Genomic DNA, 13657 nt, shown 5'->3' with positions numbered 1-13657 from the left:
GCAACTGAGGGGGTACTGGATTTCATACAGAAGGAGGCAGAAAAAGACAAGAAACACCACTAAAAGAAGATGCAACCAATAGACTAATATTTTTAATTATTTGAGAAAATGGTGGTGAAAATGTCATTTGGTTTTGTTTTCATGTATTTCAGTTATGATTTCCAGGAGTTCCCATCAGCCTGGGGCATCATGGTGAGGAACCTGTAGATCTTCATCAGGGTTAATGTTAGGTTGATCAGGTTCAATGACATCACTGGTCTTGAGGCACAGCTTCTCATGAATCTTCAAAACATAATTTTCCAATTTCAACTTTAATATACCCCAGAGTGGTTATTTGAACACCCTTTTAAACCATTTCTGCATCTAGTTTTATGAGTATGTAATATTGTGCTTGATATATTGATGTGTATTAGGGAAAGGAATACAAATGACTGGCTTATGGGAAACAATGGCCATGTAATTTCTACTGTTCTACCATCAAAAGCTTTGGCCGATACTAGAACTGTATGAATTCCCGAGTGATGCAGAATAGCCTAAACCTGGTTGAGAGCAATATATCAAATGGTAACTTTGTGTGGTTGTTATGGTTTGTGTATGACTGACAGGGCAAAGCTGCCCTGAGCACAATAACCTTCCCAGATAGCCAGTGACTCCAGACTGGATCTGTGCCAATTCTGGCCATAGCATTGCTGGGCTGGACTTGGCACAGATCCATTCTGGAGTCACTGGCTATCTGGGTTATTTCTTGTTAGCTCCAATGCTAACATTATTGACATGACACAAATATCACAATTAACCTCATAAAATATACAAAGGTGATTGCAATAGTGTATTGCTCTAATTGCTTGCGGTAAATGTTTAAAAACACACCTGACAATAATACAGGTGAAAAGCCCTACCAATGTTCTCAGTGTGGGAAGTGTTTTTCCAAAACATGTAATTTAAATGCCCACCAGAGAATTCATACAGCTGATGAGTCCTCCAAATGTTCTCATTGTGGGAAGTCCATTTCCTCCATTTATACTTTAAATAAGCACCAGAAAATTCATACAGGTGAAAAGCCCTATACATGTTCTCAGTGTGGGAAGTGCCTTTCTTCCATTTATACTTTAAATAGCCACCAGAATATTCATACAGGTGAAAAGCCCTTCAAATGTTCTTAGTGTGGGGAATGTTTTTCCCAGCGAGGCACTCTGTATCACCACAAGATGATTCATGAAGGCGAAAAATCCTCCAATTAGTGTGGGAAAGGGTTTGATACATAATCTCATTAATTTCCATCAGCATGTTCATGTGCATGGAAAGCTCTACATATGTATTCAGTGTGAGGTTTTACTGAGAAATATTTTACTGCAAAATACCCTACTTCATCCAGATGAATGTCCCTGAGTGTACAGAGAGTGGGATGTGTTTTTATAGAAAAAAAAATAAAAATTCCACCAGACAATTCCTGCAGGTGAATAGGCCTGTATTCAATGTGTGAAGAGGTTTTCACAAATACATGCTTTAAATTGCCACAAGATTCATACAGAAAAAGCCCAACAAATATCAACTGTTTTTTTTTTTTTTAATTAAACACCAGAAAATTCATAAAGGTGAAATGTCTTAGATATGTACACAGTGAGGGATGTGTTATTAATGAAATTTTATTCAAGGGAGAATCCCTCCATGTGTATATACTGTGGAAAGTGCTTTTCAAAGCCAGTCATTAAAATCACCAGCACATACAGACGAAAAGCCCCAGTGTCCCCAGAGTAGGAAGAAATTTATTCCAGAAAATCTAATTTAATTTCATTTATTTGGATGAAAAACCCTACCTACCTCAGTGTGGGAAGTGTGTTTTCCAGGAATATAATTTGTGCTGCCACCAAAGAATCACTGCAGGTGTAAAGCTTTTCATATGGCCTTAGTTTTTCAATAAATAATTTATTTTTAATGATGACAATAAAGCTCATGCAGGTGAAAAGCTTGAGAAATTCTAATTGTGGGAAGTATTTTATGAATGCAAACTTTGTGATGTACTTTGTGTAGGGAGTGCTTCCAACACCTGATAAATTGTGCCGAAATGCTTTTTATTTTTAATAAATCATCTGAAAAAATGGCCTTTTATATGTACTTAGTGGAAGGTTTGTTAATTTTCATAATTTAAATTTATATTAAATCTTCACCAAACATCCTTTATGATGGCAGGCTGTATGAGTCTGTTCATTGTAGAAAGGTTTAAAGTGACACAAGGGAAAGTAATAAATGTGAGAAGTTGTAGGCACAATGGTTCATTATGTTCACTCAGGTCACCCTGCTCCCATCTCACCACCCATTTTCGAGATCCTGCTGCTTGGACTGGCAAGGAGTCACCGTCACTGTCCAGTGCACTGCCCCAGTTAGACCATCTGGACATACCGTGAGCACCGGCTGCCACAGCAGGATCAGCTGCAGCCATCGAGAGCCATGTCCTAGGGTAGGTGCGCGGGGTGAGCTCAGAGCCGAATCACGTTAAAAATGTCTCTTGTCGTGAACATTATTGAGCTCACTGTACGTTAAAGTTTCAAGCAGAAAAATCATTCTGGTGAAAAACCATACAGCCTTTCTACAGGCTATAGGGGCTTTTCCACACAACCTTTTCAAAGCACCACTACAGGGTACTGACTCCTGACTCCTCAAGTAAAATTTAGAATTTTTCCAGTGGAAATCTCCGCTTGCAATGAATTCTTCTTGTTACCTATGGAACATCAAGGACCACGATGGAAATAAGTCCAGGACCTTTTCATGTTTTCCTTGACAATGTCTTCACATGCAAGTTTTTTGATACATGTTTTTTTAATTTTGTCAAATAAACTTAACTAAACATGTTGTCTTGTAGGACACCTCTCCTTTAGCATAGTAGTGCAGTGTATAGTTTGTCTGTGGTATTCCTTGCTGAGCATATTTTGGACGGGCATTTGAAAAGCAGTGCAATGTCTGGGGCAAACTGGCATCACATTTTCTTTAATGACTAATCTGACCATTTAACCATTTACATTTCCTTGTAGTCTGACAGCTATTATTATTTTTTTTGATGATGAAATTGACACTTGTCTGAGTTGTTTGAAAGAAACAATGTGGAAACTGTTTGCATATACTGTAGAAAGATACATGGTTGTGCCTTGCCAACATGTATTGTGAAAACTTTGCAGTACTGTCCTTTTCAGTTCTTTTACTGCTAGCTTAGTGGCTGTTATGTGTATGTCAGCTGCAGATGATTATTAGACTTCAGACAATATGGTTTATCTCAGTTGAGGATCTTTGTTTCACTCTTTATTTTTCACAGTTGTATACGAGTTGCATATGAAATAATTGTACATTTTGTACAGTATATGCGCATGCCAGGCCTTTATGCCTTGTACATTTCCATATAAATTCTTATGTCCTACAATGTGTCATTGCTTTCTGCTTTACTACCCCTGCTTATCAATGTGGTTTCAATAGCAACAATGTAGCAGGTTAATCGTAACTATAGCCTTACATTAAAAACACAAATATAACTTATTTATCTATCATAATGTGCTTAAGCAGAGTTGCCCAGTCTGGTGAGGGCATGAGCGTTATTCCATTTCTGGGTGGTTAATGTACTTTTTTACGCTAATGTCAAGACACTGCAGAGTTCATGCCTGGCTTTCATTATTTACTGTATGTCTTGCAGTGGGCAATCTCATTGGTCCAGCTTTATGACATCTTGGCATACATGTGTATTGTTCACATGATAAACTTACCAGTTGCTGATGACCATCCCAAAGGCAAACATGATGGGTGCGTCCAATTCGGCCAGAAGAATACCGTAGGTATGCATGCGACCGCGGGATGCTTTGAGTTATGCAAAATCGATTTCAGGCGTGCGTTGTGGCCCAGGGACCAGGGATTGCCATTCCCAGCGAAGCCCGCAGACTCCAGTGGTTACTCGAGGTATTGCAGTTTAGTAAGCCCCTGGTGTCAAAAATCTAATTTCCCCATTGAACTCCATTCAAAGCTATGAGTATACTCTGGCCAAATTAAATTATTTTGGGCAAGACTTTTAAACTTTTCAAATTTCTTCACACCGAAAAAGTGTGACAGCGTAAAAGCGAGTCCCACAGATGAAGATAAAGATTTTTTAAATTCCAGTTTGGTCCACATTGTTTTGTATCACAGTGCAAGCACCTGCATACATGGGCACACCTGTGCTTGAACAAGTATGAGGCTGTGCTTGACTCATCAATGCAGAAAAGGGTTGAACTGAGAAATCTGCCTGCACAAAACTGCTGTGTCAGAATACATATTAAACCTTTTTTTTTTTTTTTACAAGCAAATTATTTTTTTTATTTTATTGTACAATAAACTGGTAAGCAAACAAGTGGAGACAAGTACAGGGACACCTAAACAAATGAAAGGGATTGTACAAAGTAAGACAAAGACAAACAACAAAGACAAAAGGGGCAAAAGCAAACTGAGGAATACAACATGGGTTCAAACTGGGGAGTATATAACAATATATTAACAAATAAACTGGGGGTATATAATAAACAAAACCATTTTAAGCAGTTTGCTATGAATGTGGTTAGTATCAGTGTTGTCAAGGATGACTGTGTCTGTGTGTGTGGGTGTGTGTGTGTGTGCGAGTGTGTGTATGGACTGAGTGTGGGGGAAATAAATGACAGATATATAATACTAAAAATGATAATTACAATAATATCAAATAGTTATATTAATTGTCCTAGAAATATTTTAATCGACAAAAGAATGGTTGTTAAATATTACGAATATTATGAATATTGGGGGAAGCTTGGTGAGTTTAGGACCCTTCTGAAACGGACTGCAATAAACAAAACTGAATACAAATTAAGAATGTGTCATTTCTGATTTGAAAAAAAGTAATGAGTGGATGAATGAGTAAATAAGTATAGTGAGTGTTTTCAAACTATGGTTGGTAGACAGGCAAGAAAAACAACAAGTTAGAGGAATGAGGTTTGTAAGAAATCAATGAGGGATGACCGGATAGGGTGGGGTTCTGTTGCAGTGTTATTGATGGAGGTGGATAACTTTTCCATGGAGATGTAATCTATGAGTAAGTTTTTCCAATGTGCCATATGTATGGTGCTCCTCGATTTCCAGTACATGAGGATAGTTTTCTTGGCGATAGTTAGGGCCACGAGGAGTAATCTAATGTTTGTTTTGTTCAAACTGATTGTTAAAATATCTCCTAACAAGCAGAGTGAGTTAAATGGGTGTGCAGTGCCAGGTGGCATGAACATAGCTATCTAGGTTGTTTTGTGTGCAGTGCCAGGTGGCATGAACATAGCTATCTGGGTTGTTTTGTGTGCAGTGCCAGGTGGCATGAACATAGCTATCTGGGTTGTTTTGTGTGCAGTGTGAACAAATTTCTGATGCGAATCCCATTTTAAACATTTTTTGCCCAGTGACGTGAAATCTGAGGAATATCTTGAACTGTATAAATTGTCGGTTGGCATTTTTGGTCATGAAGCAGATGTTTTTGCAAATTTGGTTCCAGAAGCCGGGATCAGAGGTAAAAGAAAGGTCTATTTCCCATTTCCTTGATGGTATGGCTAGTGTTTTATCAGACTGTGATATTATTTTATATATTTTGGAAAGGAGTTTCTTCGGGGAAGGGATGTTAATTAAATCTGAAGCTGAGGGAGGAAGATCTAGATTGGTGGCCATAATGTTAAAGTTGGATTGAATGGATGATTTTATTTGCAAATATTCCAAAAATTGTTTGTTTCCGATGCCGTAACTTTGGACCAAGTGGGAGAATGAAGCCAAGGAATTATTATAGAAGATATGTTTAAGATGTGTGATGCCTTTTTCAGTCCATGTGCATAAATTGAGTGGTTTCTTGTTACTTAGAAAGTCAGGATTGTTCCATATGGGAGTAAAATTAGTTGGTGCAAAGGTGATGTTTGTGGAAATTCCACCAGGCTGTCAGAGTTGCAGCTATTGTTACCATTTTGAAACAAGAATGGTGTTTGATAGTTTGACTAAAAAATTGTATATCTGAGATCTGGATGTCTCTACATACTGTTTGTTCTATATCTAACCATGTGTTATCAGATTGATTGGGGTGAATCCATTTGTATATATACTGAAGCTGATTTGCCAGAGAATAATGGTAAAAATGTGGAGCTTCCAGTACTCCTTGTGTTTTGGGGTTTTGCAGAGTGGCCAGTTTAATGCTTGGTGTCTTGTTTTTCCAGTAGAGTTTGGAGATGATTGAATCTAGAGATTTGAACCAGGTGAGGGTGGGTGGGGTTGGAATCGTTGAAAGTAGGTAATTTATTTTAGGAAGTATTGTCATTTTAACAGTAGCTGTACTGCCCAAAATAGATAGCGGTAGGTTCATCCAACGGTGGAGGTCATCATTTATTGTTTTGAGTAGTGGGGTGAAATTGAGTCCAAACAGCTCTGACAGCCTGGGGGAAACATTAATACCTAGATCTGTGATGTAATCTGTGCAAAATGGCATAGGTGGCATATGGGTTGCCACATCCCAGCTGTTACTATGTAATGAAAGGATGCCAGATTACATTACATTACATTACAGGCATTTGGCAGATGCTCTTATCCAGAGCGACGTACAACAAAGTGTATAACCATAACCAGGAACAAGTGTGTCGAAAACCCTAGAGAGATAGATATGCAGTAGATACTACAAGCATTGTTTCTCCTCCTTTTTTCTATTGAGTTCAACAGGAAAATTCCAGAACACGTCTCCTGTCTGTTCTGGCCCCACGATGGTGAAATGACCTCCCTGTGGAGGTCACAACAGCTGAGACACTGACCCATTTCAAACGACGACTGAAGACTCACCTCTTCAGGCTGCACCTCTCCCCATCCCTCCCTTCCCCCCGTAAATGACTAAACTTAGGGTTGTAACTAGGCAGCTGTTTCGTAGGTGACTTAGGTGCATTAACTGTCTTAACGACTACTTGTATTTTTTCCATAGATTGCGTTGTTGCCGTTCTCATTGTTAGTGTTAATCAGTTTAACCATCAGGGTCCAAGTTGAACTATGCGGTTGTTCCCTGCACTTGGACCGGTACTTCTCTCTAGGGGTTTAGTCATACTTGTTCCTGGTTATGGTTATACACTGTTGTACGTCGCTCTGGATAAGAGCATCTGCCAAATGCCTGTAATGTAATGTAAATTAATCAGGAGAAACAATGCTTGTAGTATCTACTGCATATCTGGCAGCAGCACGGTGGTTTGAGGCTCATTTGATACCTTGGACCCTTGATGACTTAAAGCCATTCGGCCAACAAATGTGTTTGATACTGTATCAGCATAAATTACAGCTGAATCTAGTCCCACCCCCAATTCCCATAGAGATCCATTCAAATGCAGAGTTTTTGTATCGCTTGTAGGACAACCTGACAATAAGATATCCAGACTCTGATGATGTTGATAGGTCACAGACATCAGGAAGTCATGGCATGCAAAGGATATGCAACCAAATACAAAACATGACTCTTTTATTTGACATTATGTTAATTTGTCTAAAACACTGAAATGTGGGACTACATATAAACATTACTAGTAATTAGTCATTTTTATACATAGTGTAAAAATTTGTATTTTTTTTTTTGTAATTACTACATGGTGAATCCAAAATTTATAAGAATACTTTAATAAAATCTCTGAGTCTGCACTTTGACCACGTGAGATAAATACTGGACGGAGTGTAGCACAGTGGGTAAGGAACTGGGCTTGTAACCGAAAGGTCCCAGGTTCGATTCCCAGGTAAGGACACTGCCGTTGTACCCTTGAGCAAGGTACTTAACTGGAATTTCTTCAGTATATATCCAGCTGTATAAATGGATGCTATGTAAGTCGCTCTGGATAAGAGCGTCTGCTAAATGCCTGTAATGTAATGTAAATAATCTGCAGGTACAGTAACTGTAATGAACTTCTAGTTGTCTCAATACCATTGGTAGACACATATTAGTCTAGAGTGATGCAAATTTACCAAAGACACAGGGGAGGAGACATAGCTCAGGAGGTAAGACCGACTGCTCTCGCGATTGAGAGGCATCAATTGTAAAGCGCTTTGGATAAAAGCGCTATATAAATGCAGTCAATTTACCATTTACCATTTACCAAAGTCACCATCCCTCTCTCGCAACCACCACTCACTTAGGCTGCAACCGATGACAATGAATGTTAATGTTCTTGTAAATGTGAGTTACCATTGGTTAAAATGTGTCAACTATTATTATAAATCAGTGTTGACATTTGCCACCAATGGAAAATTGCTCCTGAGCAAATGTCAAATGAACTAATCTGAAGGTAGGGAGAATCTGATGAGTCTCAATCCGTTTACTGTAGGAACATTTGATTGTGTGTAACTACCACATGTCCACCCACATTTGAATACTGGGGACTACAAACCTTACTCTAAGTAAATAAAAAAATTCAACTAAAAGAAGCCCAAAATGGATTCCACAGAAAATCTAGTAACTGAATCAGATGATGAGTTTTAGAAAACATTTATCATATTAAAAAAAATATGTTCAGACATATTGAACAAGTTAAACAGTATTAATACTATTTACTCTAAATACGAGTCATATTTATTTCTTGCACAAATATTGTTATGAGTTCTGTGTGGCAGGAAATAAACAACATTTCCAAATAAACAAGGACTAAAGCAGAAATCAATGAAAAATACATATACAGGCACAGACAAAGTTTCTACAGAAATTGCCACGGCAAGGCCTTGGTATGTGTACATAATGCAAAATTATTCTACACACAATTCATATATAACATTGAAAAATAGTGAAACGAAGATCCTAAACTGACCTGAGATAAAAACATACTGGCTGAAGTCTAATGATCAGCTTTAGCTGGCATACACATTACAGCCTCTAGCATAGTCAATTAATAACAGAAAAGGCTAGTAGTGTCATGTTCCTTCTCAGAATACAAGTTGGCAATACATGTTTACCATGTTTTTCTACAGTGTATACAAACAGTTTACCCATTGGTTCTTTCAAACAAATTACACTGGTGTCAATTTCATCATACACAAATATCAACTTTCAGACTTCGGAAATTACTTTTTCAAAAGAATAAATGTTTACACAGTTGCTACTGAAGAAAAATTGGATCTCTGTTTGCCCCAATCATTGTGCTGTTTTTCAAATGCCTTTCCAAAATATAACTGCCAAGGAAAACTAGAGCGGAAATATATACTGCGCTACTACAAAGCGAGGAAATGTTTGCTGCAAAACCGCAGGTCACAAAAATAATTCCTTACAAGTACAAATTTTCACTTGACAATGTATTGGGAAAAGGGCAGAATTCACTATCGTATCATGGTGCTTTGATAATAAGGCCTATAGAAAAGATGCATGGGATATTCTCATTTAGCTTCTGAAATAGTGGTTTTGAAATGTGCTTATAACCTCTCACATTTATGATTTTCCAAGGTGTCACTTGAAACCAGGTGTGAATTTTAAACTTTTCTACAACAAACAGACTTATACAGCCTTCAAAACAGTTGATTTGTAGTAAATATGATTATGTTATGATTTACTGCAATGTACAATTTAAATATTTTGGAGAGATTTGGAAACACTAAGGGACACCAGGGTATGTTGCTTAAAAGTGCATCATAGACCTTTAGTAATTCTGCATATCACCCACAGATTTTGCATACATATGATCTAGTAGTTTATGATCCAGGACATGTATAGGTTTACTCACTATATACGTAATCTCACAGTGCAGTCTTTCATTTCGCACTGAAGAACACATTTTTCACCAAGATAATAGCATTTGTGGCAACTTATTTCTGCCTAAATTATGAATATCATCTAATCTAATCTGATGGCTAATTGACTCACATTTTGCATTAAAGCACTACTTAAACTGAGTATTTTTGAAGGGCTTTTCTACTGTATGGATCATCTTGTGGCTATTTAATGCACTTGTTTGGAAAAAAACACCAAGTACATTCGTAGGGTTTTTCACCTGTATGAATCCTTGTGTGATTATTTAATAAACACTTCCATGAAAAACACTTCACACACTGTGTACACCTGTGTGGCTTTTCACTTGTATTAATTTCACTTTTACTTCTGCGAATTGTCTTCATTTGAAAGAAATTAGGTTTAGGTTTTTGCTTGAATTAATTATCATGGATGCTGTATGAATACTCTGGTGGCGATTTAAATTAAATATTCTGGAAAAACTCATGCCACACTCAGTACATATGTAGGGTTTTTCACCTGTATGAATCCTCATGTGGATATTTAAGTTACTTCTCTGTGAAAAACACTTCTCACACTGTGTACACCTGTATGGCTTTTCACCTGTATGAATAATCTTGTGCCGATTTAAAGCTTTTTTCTGTGTAAAACACTTCCCACAATGAGTACATTTGTATGGTTTTTGACCTGAATGAATCATCTTGTGGTCATTTAGAACAGTAATTTGGAAAAAACACATCCCACACTCAGAACATTTGAAGGGTTTTTCACCTGAATGAATCCTCTTGTGGGAATTTAAAGAACTTTTTTGCGAAAAACACTTTTCACACTCAGTACATTTGTAGGGCTTTTCACCTGTATGAATCCTCATGTGCGAATTTAAAGTACTTTTCTGTGAAAAATACTTCTCACACCGCGTACACCTGTAACGCTTTTCACCAATATTAATTTTTCTTTGATTTCTGTGGCTTGTCTTCTTACGATCAATACGTTTTTTCCTACTGTTTATACTGTTCTGCAGGACAAATCTGTGCTGAGTATTCTCATTGGTTATGTCACAGTTACATTCATTTCTACAGTTTCGGTTTGGCTCTCCTGCACATTGCCCTGATTCAGTCTGGTCTTTGTGACCAACAGCAGCTCCATTCATCACAGTATTCATGACATCACTCACCAAACATTCACTGGATTCATACTTGATTGGATCTGATTTAATATTAACATATTTAATATCCTGTAATTCACTGATGTGTTCTACCTTAACATATCCACCATCAACAGACTCTGTTTTGGTTTGGTCAGAATGCATATGGCTTATACATCGCAGCTCTGCACTGTCTAGGCTCTCAGTCTTAATAAGATCCCCAGTTTGGGGAGAGTCCAGATGAGTTTCTGTTTTAATAAGTGATGAGTGTGTGTGACGTACATCACTGACCCCACTGTGTGCTGTAACACACTCTGGCTCCAGTGTGTTGAGTCCTGGTGCAGCACACTCTGTCTCTGACTCTGCCATGTGGACAGACTCCAGTCCACTGAGTTCCTCTTCTTTCTGTCTGATCCTGTGCTGCTCTGTGAGCTCTGGTAGTGTTGTCTCAGTGTCCTGTCTCAGACAGACTCCTGCCTGCATCATACTGCTGCTCAAAAGTGTGCAGAAGTGCAGCTCCTGGAGGGAAAAGGGGGGAAGGATTTAGCCTTAAACAAACAGGACCATTTGCAACAGCTGGAACATTCTTGACACTCTGCAGTCCTCTAGATGCCCGATTGACCAAAGGGGTTCTCTTGCATTGTGAGGGGGAAACCCTTCCTTTCCATGGGTGATGCCTCAGATCAATATTAAAAACACAGTTTGTTTTTTACTTTAACCGTCACTTCCTGTAATTTTTTAATGTTTCTTGTGGAACAGTGGAACAAACCAGTTTCTCAAAAGCCTCAGAATGAGAAGACATGTCTGGCAGTAGCATAAGGGGGCCAGAACTCTACATCAGATTTAAACTGGAAACAGAAACCACCAGCAGCATCACTGGAAAGCCCCGGACACTCTATGGCGATTTTGCGGCTGCTGTTGAGGAGGCTCGTCCTGAAGGCGGGTTACCGTAAAGAGTAATGTACAGCGCGCACCAAATATTAAGTGGCCATAGCTTGACTGAGCTTTTTCAACATGCTAGACACGGTTTAGTTTAAAAGCAATGGTGCGATTAATGTCGCTGGGTACTTACGCTGAAAAGTTTGAAAACCTAATTCAGTTGTAGTGTAGGCTATAACACACCTAAGCCAAACAGGTGATACAAACCAATTCGTAATGATTTCTATGATTTCCAAGGACTCAAGTTTCATTTATTAAAGTTTAACAAGGCAGGGTAGGGCAGCATAGAAACAGTTTTTAAACAGTGAATCCTGAAATGCGTCAAACATAACAGAGCTCAACATCGTAAGCAAAAAGCAGAAAATTAAGAGCATAATCTCTAGAATAAATGAGTCATTTATAAAACAATTTAAGGGCACGAAGAATAAAGGAAAGTTCATGTCTTTTGGTTCTACTCGTGGGCACTGCGAATTCCGAGTGCAGGGGGGATGACTGTCCTTGAGTATGTTGGTGAGGGTGCGCAGGGTGGCCTCATCACGCCTTTCACTCAGCGACGGAAGAAAAGACTACGGAATGCCGATGATTCTGCAGCATAGTTTTGTGCCCTTTCCAGCTCCATTTCATGAAAAAACGTAAGGGCCTTTACAAAGTGACGCCATTGTAGCCAGTTTCATTGGGCGAGAGATCTTTATGAACCATTTCACAGAGAAGTAACATTGGACGTTTTATAACTCCGAAATGAATTATATAATAACATGCTAAAAAATGTAAGCAACACTCGACAAACTAGTAAACACATGCCTTACGCAAACATTAGTGAAAAGAATGCAACCTGATTTGAAGCTTTCTTGTAACCAAAACAGAACAGTTAAATCACCAAGATTGTGGGAGTGGGGTGGTGGAACTTACCCCGATTCGTTGGGGAATCAGTTACTTATTTATTACTCGTTTGTTGATCTGGATGTAATGTCATTCTCGGAGGCGAAGGATCCCAGATGGGTGTACAATCCGTGTAAGCCCACAGACTGTAAAAAAATAATGTAAGCCATGAAATGCTTGGCGGAATTCAGCCTGTTCGTCTTCTTCTTCGTTGACAGTGTGGTGGATCGTTAACCAGCGATGAAGGTACATTCCGCCACCTACTGTACCGGAGTGTACTTAATGTCATTTAATCCTGACTTTTAAAACCACTCTTCCTAACCGTTTGTTATTAAGAAAACATAAAAGTGCCCTATTTACCCCCCCCCCCCCCCCCACCCCATGTCCAATATTCCTTCCACAATCCACCTACATTCAGCCTCTCTCACCTGATCAGAAAATCTTTCCTTTTCTTCAAATTTGTGCGATGCAGTATTGTGCGTTTTCTTTTAAATGACAGTTCCTGCATAACTCCTAGCTCTTTTCCCCATAATAAATGTTGCATTTGAACAGATATAGTAGAATCTCAGTCTTGACATTGTAGCTTCCTCCCTTAAAATTTTTTTTACATTTGCAGATATTTGAACATGATAGTGTCTCCTGACTTTATCATCCATCCATTATCTACATTCGCTTATTCCTAGTCAGGGTCAAAGGTGGTGCAGGAGCCTATTCCAGCACACATTGGGCAAGAGGCAGGAATACACCCTCGACAGGTCAGCAATCTATAGCAGCGCACGCACACCATTCACTCACACTGTCATACATATGGGCAATGCAGAGTCTCCAGTTAGCCTACCTTTGGACTGTGGGAGGAAACCCACGTGGACACGTTTTGCAGGTTAAACTGTATGAATAATCATGTGGCTATTTAATGCACTTGCTTGGGGAAAAAGACTTCCCACAGTGTGTACATT

At 38.7% G+C, this 13657-nt stretch overlaps 3 protein-coding genes across 4 annotated transcripts in view; 1 reads left to right on the top strand and 2 right to left on the bottom strand.

The window, feature by feature from the left end:
* Positions 1-13657, top strand: part of LOC135249375 (zinc finger protein 271-like) — a 70627-nt gene that overhangs the window by 7651 nt on the left and 49319 nt on the right. The gene's annotated exons all lie outside the window — the stretch shown is intronic.
* LOC135249381 (zinc finger protein 345-like) overlaps positions 1-13657 on the bottom strand; it is a 151842-nt gene that overhangs the window by 121575 nt on the left and 16610 nt on the right. The gene's annotated exons all lie outside the window — the stretch shown is intronic.
* Positions 66-13657, bottom strand: part of LOC135249382 (oocyte zinc finger protein XlCOF6-like) — a 156255-nt gene continuing 142663 nt past the window's right edge. The window contains exons 1-3 of one of the 2 annotated variants that reach the window (XR_010328666.1): positions 12732-12871; positions 11175-11402; positions 66-282 (exon numbers count right to left, since the gene is read on the bottom strand). Coding sequence is in view for 1 of the 2 variants with exons in the window: in XM_064324973.1 (XP_064181043.1) it covers positions 10122-11369 (1248 nt within the window). In the remaining variant the exon portion in view is untranslated. Of the gene's footprint in view, positions 283-5577; positions 11403-12731 lie in introns of those variants that run through there. The other variant, XM_064324973.1, reaches the window with a different exon arrangement.

The sequence above is a fragment of the Anguilla rostrata genome, chromosome 2, assembly GCF_018555375.3.
Source record: "Anguilla rostrata isolate EN2019 chromosome 2, ASM1855537v3, whole genome shotgun sequence".
NCBI classification, from domain to species: domain Eukaryota; kingdom Metazoa; phylum Chordata; class Actinopteri; order Anguilliformes; family Anguillidae; genus Anguilla; species Anguilla rostrata.
The sequence above is the reverse complement of the archived record's forward strand: the minus strand, read 5'-3'. Positions and strand labels throughout refer to the sequence as shown.